This window comes from Epinephelus lanceolatus, chromosome 3 (assembly GCF_041903045.1).
Source record: "Epinephelus lanceolatus isolate andai-2023 chromosome 3, ASM4190304v1, whole genome shotgun sequence".
In the NCBI taxonomy this organism is placed as follows: domain Eukaryota; kingdom Metazoa; phylum Chordata; class Actinopteri; order Perciformes; family Serranidae; genus Epinephelus; species Epinephelus lanceolatus.
The window spans coordinates 51,300,124-51,316,606 of NC_135736.1; the positions used below are offsets into that span (position 1 = coordinate 51,300,124).

Sequence of the window (16,483 nt, forward strand, 5' to 3'; positions counted from 1 at the left end):
GTTCATATATTTGAATATAAGTTATTCAGCTGTAATGTGATGGAGCCCAAACACACTGGGCACAAACTCAACATCAAACACACAGATATTAAACGGACTGGTAAAAGTTTTGTTTCTACTGACTTCATTCTGTCAATATTAGGCTGAGGTTCATTTAACTGCTGTGAAATGACTTCATGTAATCTCCTTTATTCTCACATGGAGCTATTATGGGATGTTGAGTCCCATCAATGAGCCAGTTACACCGCGGAGTCTTTGAATATTCATGAATAACTGCATCATGTATCCACGTAGATTCATTTCTCATCAACACTGACAAACCTGCAGTTCTTTTTTTAAACATTATTTTGGGGCTTTTGTTGCCTTTAATGTCAGGACAGCATAACGTTATTGGGAGAGAGGGAACGACATGTAGCACAGGACAGCAGGCTGGGTTTGAACCCACGGCCGCTGCATCAGATCACGGGGCGTCTACTCCATCCACTGAGCCACCGATGCTCCGTGGTAATTACTTTAATAATGGATTGTGATTTATGACCAGGGAAAACCACAACAAGGGTCCAAAGTCTTTTCAGAGCCAGAGACACTTTTGTTACGGGCCGACAAACCGCTGTCTCTCTGATGTGTTCAGTGTCTCTGATGTTATAAAGAAAAGAATCAAAGGACAATGCATAAAATGTGCTGTGATGATAATCACAGGATGTGTAATATGTGATATATGTGGGTGGAACAGATTGTTAGATAAATGATAAGAGTGTGAGGTCAAACAGTATCTTTCATATAGACACTCCTCCAGGGAGACATCCAAACAGGCTCTAATCACCTTCTCCTTACACAACAGCCTCTGAATACACTGGGCCTCAACCTCCACCACACACACACACACACCACCTCACCAAAGGACACGCCATGTTTCTACTTCCTGCTTCATCTCAGCCTTCCTGCTTCATCTCAGTCAAACCTGTGACTCAGCAGGTTAGCTTCACAGAGTATGTTGCCATAGTAACTGACTCAGGGTTACATTGAACTGGCTTTGTGAAATGGAAAAGTCAATTTCCCTCATCTCAGGCTGAACAAACTCAGAGTTTTCACTGATCCTGCTTTCTGAAATAGGGCCCAGGTGTGAAGTGAACACTGAGCTGACAGTCAGCATGTTAACAACACGTTTTTGCACTGAATGGGAATGCATGCAATTTTGTTGTACTTGTACAATGACAAAGATTCTGATTCTGATTCATCTGTGTCACTGTGTCATGTGATCCAATGTCACATTTTACTGTGACTGTCCCTGTAGTTATGATGCTGTTTAATCAGACTCACCTGTCAGAGCGAGTGTTTGCATGTGTTAGCAGATGTTAGCAGGTGTAAGCAGATGTTAGGATGTGTCCGCATGTGTTAGCAGGTGTTAAGATGTGTCCGCATGTGTTAGCAGATGTTTGCATGTGTTAGCAGGTGATAGCAGATGTTAGCAGGTGTAAGGATGTGTTAGCTGTTGTTAGCAGTTGTTAGCAGATGTGTTAGCCTGCTGTTATTTAGGACGTCAGGCCGCAGAATTTTGGGGAACAGCTGGTGGTGAACTGTTTCTGTAGTTTAAAGTGACAGAGCTCGGATCGTAGTACCAACACCTCCGTCTTTACTGACCTCTGATCAGCTCTAATCAATTTCCTCGTTAACTCTGACTTCTCTTTGTCTTCTTCTGTGGTGGCAGTGAGTCGGCGTGTCGTTTCTACAGCCAGCAGATGAAGGGGAAACATCTGGCCATCAAGAAGATGAACGAGATCCAGAAGAACATCGATGGCTGGGAGGGGAAGGACATCGGCCAGTGCTGCAACGAGTTCATCATGGAGGGAACACTAACCCGTGTGGGCGCCAAACACGAGCGCCACATATTCCTGTTCGATGGCCTGATGATCTGCTGCAAGTCCAACCACGGCCCGCCGCGGCTGCCCGGCGCCAGCTCCACGGCAGAGTACCGACTGAAAGAGAAGTTCTTCATGCGCAAAGTCCAGATCAACGATAAGGACGACAAGGAGGGCGAGTACCGGCACGCCTTCGAGATCATCCTGAAGGACGGGAACAGCGTGGTGTTCGCCGCCAAGTCTGCTGAAGAGAAGAACGGCTGGATGGCGGCGTTGATCTCGCTGCAGTACCGCAGCACGCTGGAGCGAATGCTGGACTCGGCCATGCTGCAGGAGGAGAAGGAGGAGCAGATGAGGCTGCCGGGAGCCGAGGTGTACCGCTTTGCCGAGCCGGACTCCGAGGAGAACGTCGTGTTTGAGGAGAACGTCCAGTCCAAGTCCGGGATCCCCATTATCAAAGCAGGGACGGTTCTGAAACTGATTGAGAGGCTCACCTTCCACATGTACGCAGGTGAGACAAGATGATGTTACAGGTTTAAATGAAAACCCCAAGTGCTTGAGGCACTCCAGAACGTCCCAAACAAACACTGACAAACAGACAGCGGTGTTCATATCTCAGTTTTATGTTTTTTAATCTTTGTACTTAAATCTATCAACAGTTTGACACATTCCCACTTGCTGTCTGAAACACTTCCTATGACTGTTTAACATCTTTAGCCTCGTTTCCACACGGCAGTTCAGTTCATAGTTTCTGTCTCCACAGTGAAAGTTGTGGATGGTCCCAACAGAAGCGTTCCTTAGCGTCCCCATGTTTGGTCCCCCCTCTGTTGGGGTACCTAGCACACAGATCTGGTACTAAAAGGTGGAGCTAGAAACCCTGCAGTCTGATTGGTCAGTAGAGGACGCTCACTCTGGTTTTATGTAACCTCTGTTCATACATCAGTAAACTACAACTATAAAATGAAAGAGAAAAAAATAACTTCATTCACTGGGCTGACTGCCGGCAACTTTTAAGGTGGAACGTTAACTTGTAATGTTACTCAATGCATGAGTTGATGACGTGAATCCATCAGCACACCTTAAATTTCACTGTGACAACTTTGACCATCACTTTAGTTTTTATATGACACACACTTTTAGTAATGACTTTAAAAATATAGATTAATTTGGAGCGGATTATGTGAAGGTCATATATTCTAATCCTCACTTCCTGTGGGCTACAGCAACACTAAACCCCTGAGCTTGCCTGAGAAGGACTAAATGCACAAAGCTGCTATTTTTAAATATCCCATGGAGAGAGACTCTCACTGCAGCCTGTTCTATTTTGTTGTGAAAATGTGGGCGTGCAGCCTCGTTCTGTGGACGATAAACCAGGTGCAGACTTCCATCTGTGTCACCGCTGATGAGGAAATACAGCGAGTGCTGGACGGAGCAGTGAGTGACAACAACCCCGCCCACATTTAAGAGGACTGTCTGAACACACCGAGGGTCTAGGTACCATGTCTGAAGGCTTACTGCTGGTTTGGAAGGTGTTTGATGGAAACCAACAAAAAAAACATCGGCGGTTCAGTGAAGCAACAAGTTAATTAAGTGATTATTGATTATTGACTACATTAATCATTAGTTTGATCCTGATGAGCTTTAAATCAAAGCTGTGATATCATCATGACATCACATCCTCTGTAAGACAGAGCAGCAGGTCGACAGTCTGCCGTCACGCCTGCAGGTGTCCGAGTGTCCTGAAACCAACAGTTTTTTTCGTTATTGATTTGTCTCTCTGATCGGTTATTGATCAGTTGTTGAGTCCAGACGACGTTGAGCTGAAACGTCGAGCAGCTGTTTGTGATGTCTCAGTTTGTGTCTGTGTGGACTGTTTGACGGACTAATCAAGACATTTGGAGACGTCACCTCAGATTTTTATTGACTGTCCATATGGCAGATCTTTAATGAGCTGTTATTTTGAAAGAACAGATCTATAATGAGCTCTTATTTTGAAAGAAAAGATCTTTAATGAGCTCTTATTTTGAAAGAATGATGCTATTTTGGGACAAAGTAAATCTCTCGTCTCAGAGGTCACGGTGCCGGAGATTCTTGGTAATATTCTGAGCCCCTGGCAGTGAGGCCGGACCATGTGGTCAATCAGAGCCCTGCTGAGGCTGAGTCAGACTGAGAACTGCTGCATGATGGGTAGAAAGGCCATGAGACAGGTTAATGAGAGCAGATGTCTTTAGAGGACGGACAGACGGCTAATGAGACATTTATTAATGACATGTCGATGGTGTGTTTCCTCCCACAGATCCAAACTTTGTGCGAACATTTCTGACGACTTACAGATCGTTCTGTAAACCTCAGGAGCTGCTGGACCTGCTCATGGACAGGTGAGACACGTCCAACCTTCACTCTGTCCCCAGCTTTATTTATAAAGTCCAACATTACAAATTACAGTCAGCCTCAGAGGCTTTCGCAGCAGATGAAGTCCCTCTGTCCTTGGACCCTCTGTTCTCTGACCCTCTGTCCTCAGACCCTCTGTCCTCTGACTCTCTGTCCTCGACCCTCTGTCCGCAGACCCTCTGACCCTCTGTCCTCGACCCTCTGACCCTCTGTCCTCAGACCCTCTGTCCTCTGACCCTCTGTCCTCGACCCTCTGTCCGCAGACCCTCTGACCCTCTGTTCTCAGACCCTCTGTCCTCTGACCCTCTGTCCTCTGACCCTCTGTCCTCAGACCCTCTGACCCTCTGTTCTCAGAACCTCTGTCCTCAGACCCTCTGTCCTCTGACCCTCTATCCTCAGACCCTCTGTCCTCAGACCCTCTGTTCTCTGACCCTCTATCCTCAGACCTTCTGACCCTTTGTCCTTGGACCCCTATAATACACCGGGCACCTTCTCTCCTTCTCTCTCTCTCTCTCTCTCGTATTCTATTACTGCATGTCACTAACTTGGCCATTCTGGATGTCACTAACTCGGCTTCTTCTCCGGAGCCTTTGTGCTCCACTGTCTCTCAGATTAACTCATATCACAGCGGTGCCTGGACAGCGTGACGTGTGTGGTTGTGCTGCTGCCGTGGTCCTGCCAGATGCCTCCTGCTGCTGCTGCCATCATTAGTCATTAGTCATACTTCTACTGTTATTATACACATATGACTATTGTCACACATGTATACTGCCAGATATTAATACATACTTTCAACATATTGTACCACAGTAGCCAGAACTATAACTATAATATTATTACTTTCAATAATGTTGTTGTAAGCTACTGTTATTACCTGCATCTCTCTCTCTCTCTCTCTCTGTCTCTCTCTCTCTCTCTCTCTCTCTCTGTCTCTCTCTCTCTCTCTCTCTCTCTCTCTCTCTGTCTCTCTCTCTCTCTCTCTCTCTCTCTCTCTCTCTCTCTCTGTCTCATTGTGTCATCCGGATTACTGTTAATTTATTATGCTGATCTGTTCTGTACGACATCTATTGCACGTCTGTCCGTCCTGGAAGAGGGATCCCTCCTCAGTTGCTCTTCCTGAGGTTTCTACCGTTTTTTTTTTTCCCCGTTAAAGGGTTTTTTGGAGAGTTTTTCCTGATCAGCTGTGAGGGTCTTAAGGACAGAGGGATGTCGTATGCTGTAAAGCCCTGTGAGGCAAATTGTGATTTGTGATATTGGGCTTTATAAATAAAATTGATTGATTGATTGATTGACCCTCTGTCCTCTGACCCTCTGTTCTCAGACCCTCTGTCCTTGGACCCTCTGTCCTCAATCAATCAAACTTTATTTATATAGCACTTTTCATATATTAAAAATGCAGCACAAAGTGCTTCACAGCAAAGAAACATGTAACAAAAACTACCTGTAACCCTCTGTCCTTGGACCCTCACAGCTGATCAGGAAAAACTCCCCATAAAACTTTAACAGGAAAAAATTGGTAGAAACAGAAAGAGACCCTGAGGACAGATCTGTCTTCAGGAGGGATCTGTCTCAGGATGAGTAGAGCAGATGAAAAAAAAACAAATGTTCATAAGACGGACCGCTGCAGCAGAGTTCTAATGGATAATATGGTTCTATGAGCTGTGTCAGTGAGGATGAGAATTTTACAGGAAGCTGCTGCAGAGAAGAACTATAGGCTCATTTCCACTGAAGAAGTTCCTGGTACTATTTGGGGGGCAGGAACTTTACAGGAACGTCCTCTTGCTCGGCCCTCTCAACTGCCGTGTCTCCACTGAGAGGGTGGAGTAGGAGGAAGGTTCCTGTAAAGTTACCGGGTTCTGGATGTGACGTAATCGTAATCGCGACCATTTTGACCGGCGCTGAGTTTTAAAAATGCTGGCTATTCTGTCAATCAATCAATCAATCAATCAATTTTATTTATAAAGCCCAATATCACAAATCACAATTTGCCTCACAGGGCTTTACAGCATACGACATCCCTCTGTCCTTAAGACCCTCACAGGTGATCAGGAAAAACTCCCCAAAAAAACCCTTTAATGGGGAAAAATGGTAGAAACCTCAGGAAGAGCAACTGAGGAGGGATCCCTCTTCCAGGACGGACAGACGTGCAATAGATGTCGTACAGAACAGATCAGCATAATAAATTAACAGTAATCCGTATGACACAATGAGACAGAGAGAGAGAGAGAGAGAGACAGAGAGATGCAGGACAGACGGTAATGACAGTAGCTTACAACAACATTAATGAAAGTAATAATATTATAATTAATAATAATATATTAATATCTGATAGTATACATGTGTGACAATAGTCATATGTGTATAATAACAGTAGAAGTATGACTAATGACTAATGATGGCAGCAGCAGCAGCAGGAGGCATCTGGCAGGACCACGGCAGCAGCACAACCACACACGTCACGCTGTCCAGGCACCGCTGTGATATGAGTTAATCTGAGAGACAGTGGAGCACAAAGGCTCCGGAGAAGAAGCCGAGTTAGTGACATCCAGAATGGCCGAGTTAGCAAGATGCAGTAATAGGATGAGAGAGAGAGAGAGAGAGAGAGAGAGAGAGAGAAGGAGAGAAGGTGCCCGGTGTATTATAGGGGGTCCTCCGGCAGACTAGGCCTAAGTCAGCCTAACTAGGAGCTGGTACAGGACAAGCCTGAGCCAGCCCTAACTATAAGCTTTATCAAAGAGGAAAGTCTTAAGTCTAGTCTTAAATGTGGAGACGGTGTCTGTCTCGCGGACCGTAACAGGAAGATGATTCCACAGGAGAGGAGCCTGATAGCTGAAGGCTCTGGCTTTCTGTTGACGTCGCATTCCACCTTCAGTATATCCAATCAGCCCCAAGTAAACCCCAAGCCCCACCCAGGAGTTTTTCGGGGCCGTTCTGAGTACCTACTCTGAGGCAGGGACTTGTTTAGCCCCTATAGAAGTTCCAGAACTCTGTCCTTCGGGGGTGGTTCCTGTGGTGGAGACATGCACCAATGGCCCCGGCCCCATAAAATTACCTCGAAGTTCCTGCTGTGGAAACGGGCCTCATGATCTGTGTTCTGAGTTCCTGTTAGAACCTGGACCACAGTTAGAACCTGTACCGCAGTTAGAACCTGTACCACAGTTAGAGCCTGTACTGGAGTTAGAATCTGTACCACAGTTAGAACCTGGACCACAGTTAGAACCTGCACCGCAGTTAGAAACTGTACCACAGTTAGAGCCTGTACCGCAGTTAGAGCCTGTACCACAGTTAGAACCTGTACCACAGTTAGAGCCTGTACCGCAGTTAGAAACTGGACCACAGTTAGAACCTGTACCGCAGTTAGAACCTGGACCACAGTTAGAACCTGTACTGCAGTTAGAACCAGGACTGCAGTTGGAACCTGGACCACAGTTAGAACCTGTACTGCAGTGTTCTGATTCAGAATTCATAAAGACGTGTTCTGATCCAGTCCAGAGGGAACAGATGTTTCGACCAGTTTCTCTGTGGATCATCTCTGTAATATGACACAGGTCTCATTTGTTGAAGTTTGTCTTATCCGATCAAATATGACTGCGAGGGTTCTTAAACATTGTGTAAGAGGTCAGAGGTCATCCAGAGAAACTTTAACTTCAGATAGTTTCTGAGAACAAGAACTTCAGTTTGTCTGAGTTTAACTTCAGGATGGTTTTTATGTTCTCAAGATGTCTGAAGTTTAGTTCGCTGAACGGTTTCTTCTGATGGACACATAGATCTGATTTATATGAAGCGGTGAAGTTACAGAGAGAATTCTGATGATGTCACCTGAGGAACACATTTATAAAGTGAACTGAAATGCTCCAAGTACGGAACCCTGAAACTGACTTTAGTGTACAGATGATTCATAATAAACTGAAAGATAAATCACATTTAAACCAGCTGAGTGGAGAACCTTTAAATGTGCTGGTCTTTGCAGCAGAACCTTTAGATGTTCTGGTCTCTGCTGCAGAACCTTTAAATGTTTCAGTCTCTGCTGCAGAACCTTTAAATGTCTGGCCTCTGCTGCAGAACCTTTAAATGTTCCGGTGTCTGCTGCAGAACCTTTAAATGTTCAGGTCTTTGCTGCAGAACCTTTAAATGTTCTGGCCTCTGCTGCAGAACCTTTAAATGTGCCAGTCTGTGCAGCAGAACATTTAGATGTTCCAGTCTCTGCAGCAGAACCTTTAGATGTTCGGGTCTCTGCTGCAGAACCTTTAAATGTTCCGGTCTCTGTGGCAGAAACTTCAAATGTTCCGGTCTCTGCGGCAGAACCTGATTGTGATCAGATCAGATCAGATTTGGGTCTGGGGTCTGTAGTCGGGGTTTTAATTACAGCTGCTCTGTGGGACAAAGTCTGAGAGACAGGTTGGGGCGAAGTCTGAGAGACAGGTCGATGATTTAAATAAAGAAATTACTGAGGTAAGTTGCTCAAGGTTAATGAGAGAGAAACAGTCCAAATCAGCTGGACATGTCCTCAGTGTCCTCGGTGTCTTCAGTGGACATGTCTTTATGGACCTTTCTGCTGTTTTACCCAACATGCACAGGGCTCCCTCCTTGATCAGCTCTTTGCTGTCACTCTTTGATCAGCTGCTCTCAGGTGTGTCATGTGACAGATCAGCTGATCTCAGGTGTGTCATGTTTGTGTCTTCAGGTTCGATATTCCGGAGCCGAGGCCCAGTGAGGTGGAACAGATGGAGGGAGGAGAGCAGCCGCTCAGCGCTGAACTCAAACGCTTCCGCAAAGAGTTTGTTCAACCCGTCCAGCTCAGGTAAATATTGACGCCTGCTGGACGCTCACACACACTGCAGGCCAGACAGGAAGTAGAGAGAAAAGAGAAAAGGGGCAGCTCAGAACTCTGTGTGTCAGGACAGATGGAAAGTAGCCTCTGACGGCGGCTGGTGGACCGGCATGGGCTGGGGTGGGGACGGGGGCGGGACAGTCAGGTCAGTGAGGGTTGTTATGTATGTGACCGTCAACAATCCAAAAACACTTCATGGATTTTTTTTAGGATCTATAGGCCCCGAACAGCGTGGCAACCCACCAGGATTTGTCTTGGTGATGTCAGACAGCCATCACAGCGCTGGGTGGGCGGGGCCTACATTTTCTGTGAAAACAGAATCACAGACAGAATCACTCAATCAGTTTTATTTATAAAGCCCAATATCACAAATCACAATTTGCTTCAGAGGGCTTTACAGCATATCAATCATCAATCAAGGAAGTAAAAATCTATAAGACAGATTCCAGATGGTCCGACTGTCAATGCAGTTTAAAAACACGGCGTGGTGCGGTGTGGCGTGGTGCGGTGTGGTGCAGCGTGGTGTGGCGTGGTGCAGCGTGGTGCCATGTGGCGTGGTGCTGTGCAACTCTGTGATTTATTTTAATCAGCTGATTCTGTTCTTGTTTAGCTGAAATTTAAACCTTCAGTTTTATTGTGGTTGTTGTCTGTCAACACACCGTTGGTCTGACAGGTGAAACTCTTCTTCAGATCTGACAGAGCTGATCATGAGACTTCTGCTGTGTGTGTGTGTGTGTGTGTGTGTGCGTGCGTGACGCCTCCTCCTGCAGAGTGCTGAATGTGTGTCGTCACTGGGTGGAGCATCACTTCTACGACTTTGAGAGAGACGCTCACCTGCTGAGACAACTGGAGGAGTTCATCGCCTCAGTCAGAGGTACGTACCTGTGCCAACACCTGTCAGAGGTACGTACCTGCGTGAACACCTGTCAGAGGTAGGTACCTGCGCCAGCACCTATCAGAGGTATGTACCTGCGCCAACACCTGTCAGAGGTACGTAACTGCGTGAACACCTGTCAGAGGTACGTACAGCCGTAATATACTTGTTGCAAACAACACAAACGCGACCGCATCATGGCTGCCACGCGTGATCTGCATTCGTTTGACGCGTCGAACGCACATCTCAACGTGAGGTACCGCGACGCGTGTGCGAGATGCAATATTCATATAACCGCTACAGACGCTGGTGCGAATGCACACAGTGACCCAACCGGATGATCAGACCAGACCCTTCTTCTTCTTCTCCTGAGATTCTTCACGATTTCCGGGTTATATTTCTGTTGTGGTGACCGCCAGTATTGTGCATTTTTGCTGCATAGTGCTGTGTACACAACACGCTGTGTCTGTGCACAGACACGGCGTGTTGTGTACACATACGTTCGATCAAGTAGCAAGTATATTACGGCTGTAAGAGGTATGTATCTGCGCGAACACCTGTAAGAGGTACGTACCTGTGCCAACATCTGTAAGAGGTACATACCTGCAGGAACACCTGTAAGAGGTATATTCCTGCACCAACATCTGTAAGAGGTACGTACCTGCGCGAACACCTGTCAGAGGTACATACCTGAGCGAACACCTGTCAGAGGTATGTATCTGCACGAACATTTGTAAGAGGTACGTACCTGCGTGAACACCTGTGAAGGCTGATAGAAAGAAATGATGTCATGTGTTGCAGGTAAGACGATGAGGAAGTGGGTGGAGTCGATCACTAAGATCATCCAGAGGAAGAAGCAGGTTCAGGTGAGCGTGCCGAGTCACAGCATCACCTTTCAGAACTCTCCTCCTCCCATTGAGTGGCACATCTGTAAACCAGGAAACACTGAACAGTTCGACCTCATGACGCTGCACCCCATCGAGATTGGTCGGCAGCTCACCCTGCTCGAGTCCGACTTCTACAGGTAACACTGACCCACACAGGAGGTCCCTCCCCTCACACACCTGACTGACATCTAACAAACCTGTCTGACCCCTCACACACCTGACTGACCTCTAACACACCTGTTTGACCCTCACACACCTGACTGACCTCTAACACACCAATTTGACCCTCACACACCTGACTGACCTCTTACACACCTGTCTGACCTCTAACATACCTGTTTGACCCCTCACACACCTATTTGAGCCTCTCACACAGCTGCCTGACCTCTGACACACCTGTGTGAGCCTCTAACACACCTGTCTGACCCCTCAACCCCTGACTGACCTCTCACACACCTGACTGATCTCTGACACACCTGTGTGAGCCTCTAACACACCTGTCTGACCCCTCAAACCCCTGACTGACCTCTCACACACCTGACTGATCTCTAACACACCTGTTTGACCTCTCACACACCTGTCTGACTTTTCACACAGTTGTCTGATGTCGAACACACCTGTCTTACCTCTCACACACCTGACTAACCCCTCACACACACCTGTGTGAGCCTCTAACACATCTGTCTGACCTCTAACATGCCTGTCTGACCTCTCACACGCCTGTCTGACCTCTAACACGCCTGTCTTACCTCTCACACACCTGTCTGACCTCTAACACGCCTGTCTTACCTCTCACACAGCTGTCTGACCTCTCACACCCCTGTCTGACCTCTCACACCCCTGACTGACCTCTCATACACCTGTCTGACCTGTGTGAACTGTGACCTCCTGCAGGGCGGTGCAGCCGTCAGAGCTGGTTGGGAGCGTCTGGACCAAAGAAGACAAGGAGATTCACTCTCCCAATCTGCTGAGGATGATACGGCACACCACCAACCTCACCTTGTGGTTTGAAAAGTAAGACATTACTCTGACATTACAAACTAAACATATATTAAACCCACCACAGTGTTACCTCAGAGATCACAGAGGGAGCACCAACCAAAGTTTCCAATAACATGTACCATGTTCCCCGACTCACCTGCAGTCCCGAACCGTCACCACACCTGTTTGGTCCAAATAATACATTGCTTACAACTCTGAAGGTCACAGTGTTAAAGGTCACAGAGGTCAAGGTCACAGTGTTAAAGGTCATAGTATTTAATTCAATTTCAATTTTATTTATAAAGCCCAATATCACAAATCACAATTTGCCTCACAGGGCTTTACAGCATACAACATCCCTCTGTCCTTAGGACCCTCACAGCTGATCAGGAAAAACTCTCCAAAAAAAAAAAAAACGGTAGAAACCTCAGGAAGAGCAACTGAGAAGGGATCCCTTTTCCAGGACGGACAGACGTGCAATAGATGTCGTACAGAACAGATCAGCATCATAAATTAACAGTAATCTGTATGACACAATGAGACAGAGAGAGAGAGAGAGAGAGAGAGAGAGAGATGCAGGACAGACGGTAATGACAGTAACTTACAACAACATTAATGAAAGTAATAATAATGTAATTATGATTCTGGCTACTGTGGTACAATATGTTGAAAGTATATATTAATATCTGATAGTATACATGTGTGACAATAATCATAATTGTATAATAACAGTAGAAGTATGACTAATGACTAATGATGGCAGCAGCAGCAGGAGGCATCTGGCAGGACCACGGCAGCAGCACAACCACACATGTCACACCATCCAGGCACCGCTGTGATATGAGTTAATCTGAGAGACAGTGGAGCACAAAGGCTCCGGAGAAGAAGCCGAGTTAGTGACATCCAGAATGGCCAAGTTAGTGACATGCAGTACAGCCGAGTTAGCGACATGCAGTAACTGGACCTGGGAGAGAGAGAGAGAGAAAGAGAGAAGGTGCCCAGTGTATTATAGGGGGTCTCCCAGCAGACTAGGCCTAAGTCAACCTAACTAGGGGCTGGTACAGGGCAAGCCTGAGCCAGCCCTAACTATAAGCTTTATCAAGGAGGAAAGACCTGCATTGTTCCTATCAAATAAACTAAATTAAATTAAATTAATTAAGTCTTAAGTCTAGTCTTAAATGTGGAGACGGTGTCTGCCTCCCGGACCGTAACAGGAAGATGATTCCACAGGAGAGGAGCCTGATAGCTGAAGGCTCTGGCTCCTGATCTGCTTTTGGAGACTTTAGGGACCACGAGTAACCCTGCGTTCTCAGAGCGCAGTGTTCTGGTGGGATAATATGGCACTATGAGCTCTCTAAGATATGACGGAGCTTGACCATTTAGAGCTTTATAAGTTAACAGTAGGATTTTAAATTCAATTCTGGATTTTACAGGGAGCCAGTGCAGAGAAGCTAAAACAGGAGAAATATGATCTCGTTTCTTAGTTCCTGTTAGTACACGTGCTGCTGCATTCTGAATTAGCTGGAGAGTTTTTAAGGACTTACTAGAGCTACCTGATAATAGAGAGTTACAGTAATCCAGGCTTGAGGTAACAAAAGCGTGGACCAATTTTTCTGCATCTTTTTGGGTCAGGATAGGCCTAATTTTCACAATATAACACAGTTAAAAAAAAATGCAGTCCGTGAGGTTTGTTTTAAATGAGAATTAAAAGACAAATCTTGATCAAATGTTACTCCGAGGTTTCTTACGGTAGTGCTAGAGGCCAGAGCAATGCCATCTAGAGAAACTATGTCATCAGATAAAGAGTCTCTGAGTTGTTTGGGGCCAAGAACAATAACTTCAGTTTTGTCTGAATTTAACATCAGGAAATTGGTGCTCATCCAGGTTTTTATGTCTTTAAGGCAGTTATGGAGTTTAGTTAATTGATTACTTTCTTCTGGCTTCATTGATAAATACAACTGTGTATCATCCACATAACAATGGAAATTTACAGAGTGATTTCTAATGACGTTACCTAAAGGAAGCATATATAGAATAAATAGGATTGGTCCGAGCACAGAACCTTTCGGAACTCCAAAACAAACTTTAGTACGTAAGGATGATTCATTATGAACGTGAACAAACTGAAAACGATCAGATAAATAAGATTTAAACCAGCTTAGTGCAGAACCTTTTAGGCCAATCAAGTGTTCCAGTCTCTGTAGCAGAACGTCGCACTAAGATCTAATAAAACAAGTACAGAGACGAGTCCTTTGTCTGAAGCAATCAGAAGATCATATGTAATTTTAACTAGTGCTGCTCATGCCGGATTTCTACTGGATACGTGTCTGTTGCGGAACGGCAGCGCTAGTTATGCGCTGTGTGCTCCGCCGTCCGTCAATACCCACCATCTGCGTTCGCAGACATCTCGGTGCACTGCCATGATTAATATCTCCTCGTCCATGGTCAACGGGGTGAAATGACATCTGAAAACCTCTAACCTGTTGACTTCAGGCCTCCCTCTGCCCATAATGTAGTTTTCAATGTGTAGTGCAGGTAAATATGATCTGCCGTGAACACTGTGTATTTTATTTTGAAAATTAACTGGATGTTTTATTTTATTTCTGTGCATGACTTCCTGCCCCGCACAATCTGCTCTGTGCTGAATTGTTGCGTTGTGCTCGGGCTTCCAGCAAAAATAGAAGTCCTGCGTATCTGTTCCGGAGGGCTCCGGAGTGCCGGAGCTGAGATGGAGCTGGAACGCAGCACATCCGCAGCCGATGGAAACACACACATTGACTAGAATTGAATCCTATCGGCTCCACTGCCGTGCAGGAGCGGAGGCGCAACCAACACGCATCTGGTGGAAATAGGCCGTCAGTTCTATGATGCACTCTAAATCCTGACTGAAAAATCTCAAATAAATTATCATCATGGAGAAAATCACACAGCTGATCTGTGACTACTTTCTCAAGGATCTTTGAAAGAAAGGGTCCCGGGTTCCTCCTGGTGCAGAGGGTCCTGGGTTCCTTCTGGTGTAGAGGGCCCTGGGTTCCTCCTGGTGCAGTGGGCCCTAGGTTCCTCCTGGTGCAGAGGGCCTTGGATTCCTCCTGGTGCAGAGGGCCCTGGGTTCCTCCTGGTGCAGAGGGCCCTGGGTCTCTCCTGATGCAGTGGGTCCTAGGTTCCTCCTGGTGCAGAGGGCCTTGGATTCCTCCTGGTGCAGAGGGCCCTGGGTTCCTCCTGGTGCAGAGGGCCCTGGGTTCCTCCTGGTGCAGAGAGCCTTGGGTTCCTCCTGGTGCAGAGGACCCTGGGTCTCTCCTGATGCAGTGGGTCCTTGGTTCCTCCTGGTGCAGCTCACCCTGGGTTCCTCCTAGTGCAGCTCGCCCTGGGTTCCTTCTGATGCAGAGGGCCCTGGGTTCCTCCTGGTGCAGAGGACCCTGGGTCTCTCCTGATGCAGTGGGTCCTAGGTTCCTCCTGGTGCAGAGGGCCTTGGATTCCTCCTGGTGCAGTGGGCCCTGGGTTCCTCCTGGTGCAGAGGGCCCTGGGTTCCTCCTGGTGCAGCTCGCCCTGGGTTACTCCTGATGCAGTGGGCCCTGGGTACCTCCTGGTGCAGCTCACCCGGAGTTTCTTCTGATGCAGTGGTCCCTGGGTTCCTCCCGGTGCAGTGGGCCCTGCGTTCCTCCTGGTGCAGAGGGCCCTGGGTTTCTCCTGATGCAGTGGGCCCTGGGTTTCTCCTGATGCAGTGGGCCCTGGGTTTCTCCTGATGCAGTGGGCCCTGGGTTCCTCCTGGTGCAGAGGGCCTTGGGTTCTTCCTGGTGCAGAGTTCCTGGGTTCTTCCTGGTGTAACAGGCCCTGGGTTCCTCCTGGTGCAGAGGGCCCTGGGTTTCTCCTGGTGCAGCTCACCCTGTGTTCCTCCTGGTGCAGTGGGCCCTGCGTCCCTCCTGGTGAAATCCAGTCCAATCCACTTTATTTATATAGCACATTTTACAAACGGAGGTTTCCAAAGTGCTGCACAGAAACAGAAATAAAATACTAAAAACAATATTATAATCAAATAAGAGCAATAAAGAAAAACAATAAGTAAAAACAAATAAAATCATTAAGAACATCAATAAAAGAGATTAAAAGACAACAGACAACCACACAACTCTCATGCTTAAAGTCAGAGAATAAAAGTGAGTGGTGCAGAGGCCCCTGGGTTCCTCCTGGTGCAGTGGGTCCTGGGTTCCTCCTGGTGCAGGACAGACCTTTTCTGTAACGAGGTGGACAGATGTCAGTGATCAGCAGACTCCAGTGTTGCACGTCTGTTAACAGCCACACACCCAAACTCTTCCTCCATCTACAACTCCAACCTCAAATAATAATGAGGACCTTCACCGCTCTACTCCATCACCACCTACTCTAACGTCACTCATACACCGTCACTACTTCACCTCCACCAGACATGACATCATCAGTAACATCTATGGTCTGTCACCTGTGTTCAATCTGCAGGTGTATTGTAGAAACAGATAACCTGGAGGAACGAGTTGCCGTTGTGTCTCGGATCATCGAGATCCTGCAAGTTTTTCAGGAACTCAACAACTTTAATGGAGTTCTGGAGGTCGTCAGTGCCATGAACTCGTCGCCGGTCTACAGACTCGACCACACTTTCGAGGTAACAACCACACTAACACTAACA

At 46.9% G+C, this 16,483-nt stretch overlaps 1 protein-coding gene across 1 annotated transcript in view; it reads left to right on the top strand.

The window, feature by feature from the left end:
- sos1 (son of sevenless homolog 1 (Drosophila)) overlaps positions 1–16,483 on the top strand; it is an 87,178-nt gene that overhangs the window by 62,099 nt on the left and 8,596 nt on the right. The window contains 7 exon segments of the mRNA XM_033623614.2: positions 1,709–2,370; positions 4,156–4,237; positions 8,935–9,051; positions 9,852–9,955; positions 10,757–10,979; positions 11,737–11,856; positions 16,297–16,459. Coding sequence (XP_033479505.2) covers positions 1,709–2,370; positions 4,156–4,237; positions 8,935–9,051; positions 9,852–9,955; positions 10,757–10,979; positions 11,737–11,856; positions 16,297–16,459 — 1,471 coding nt within the window.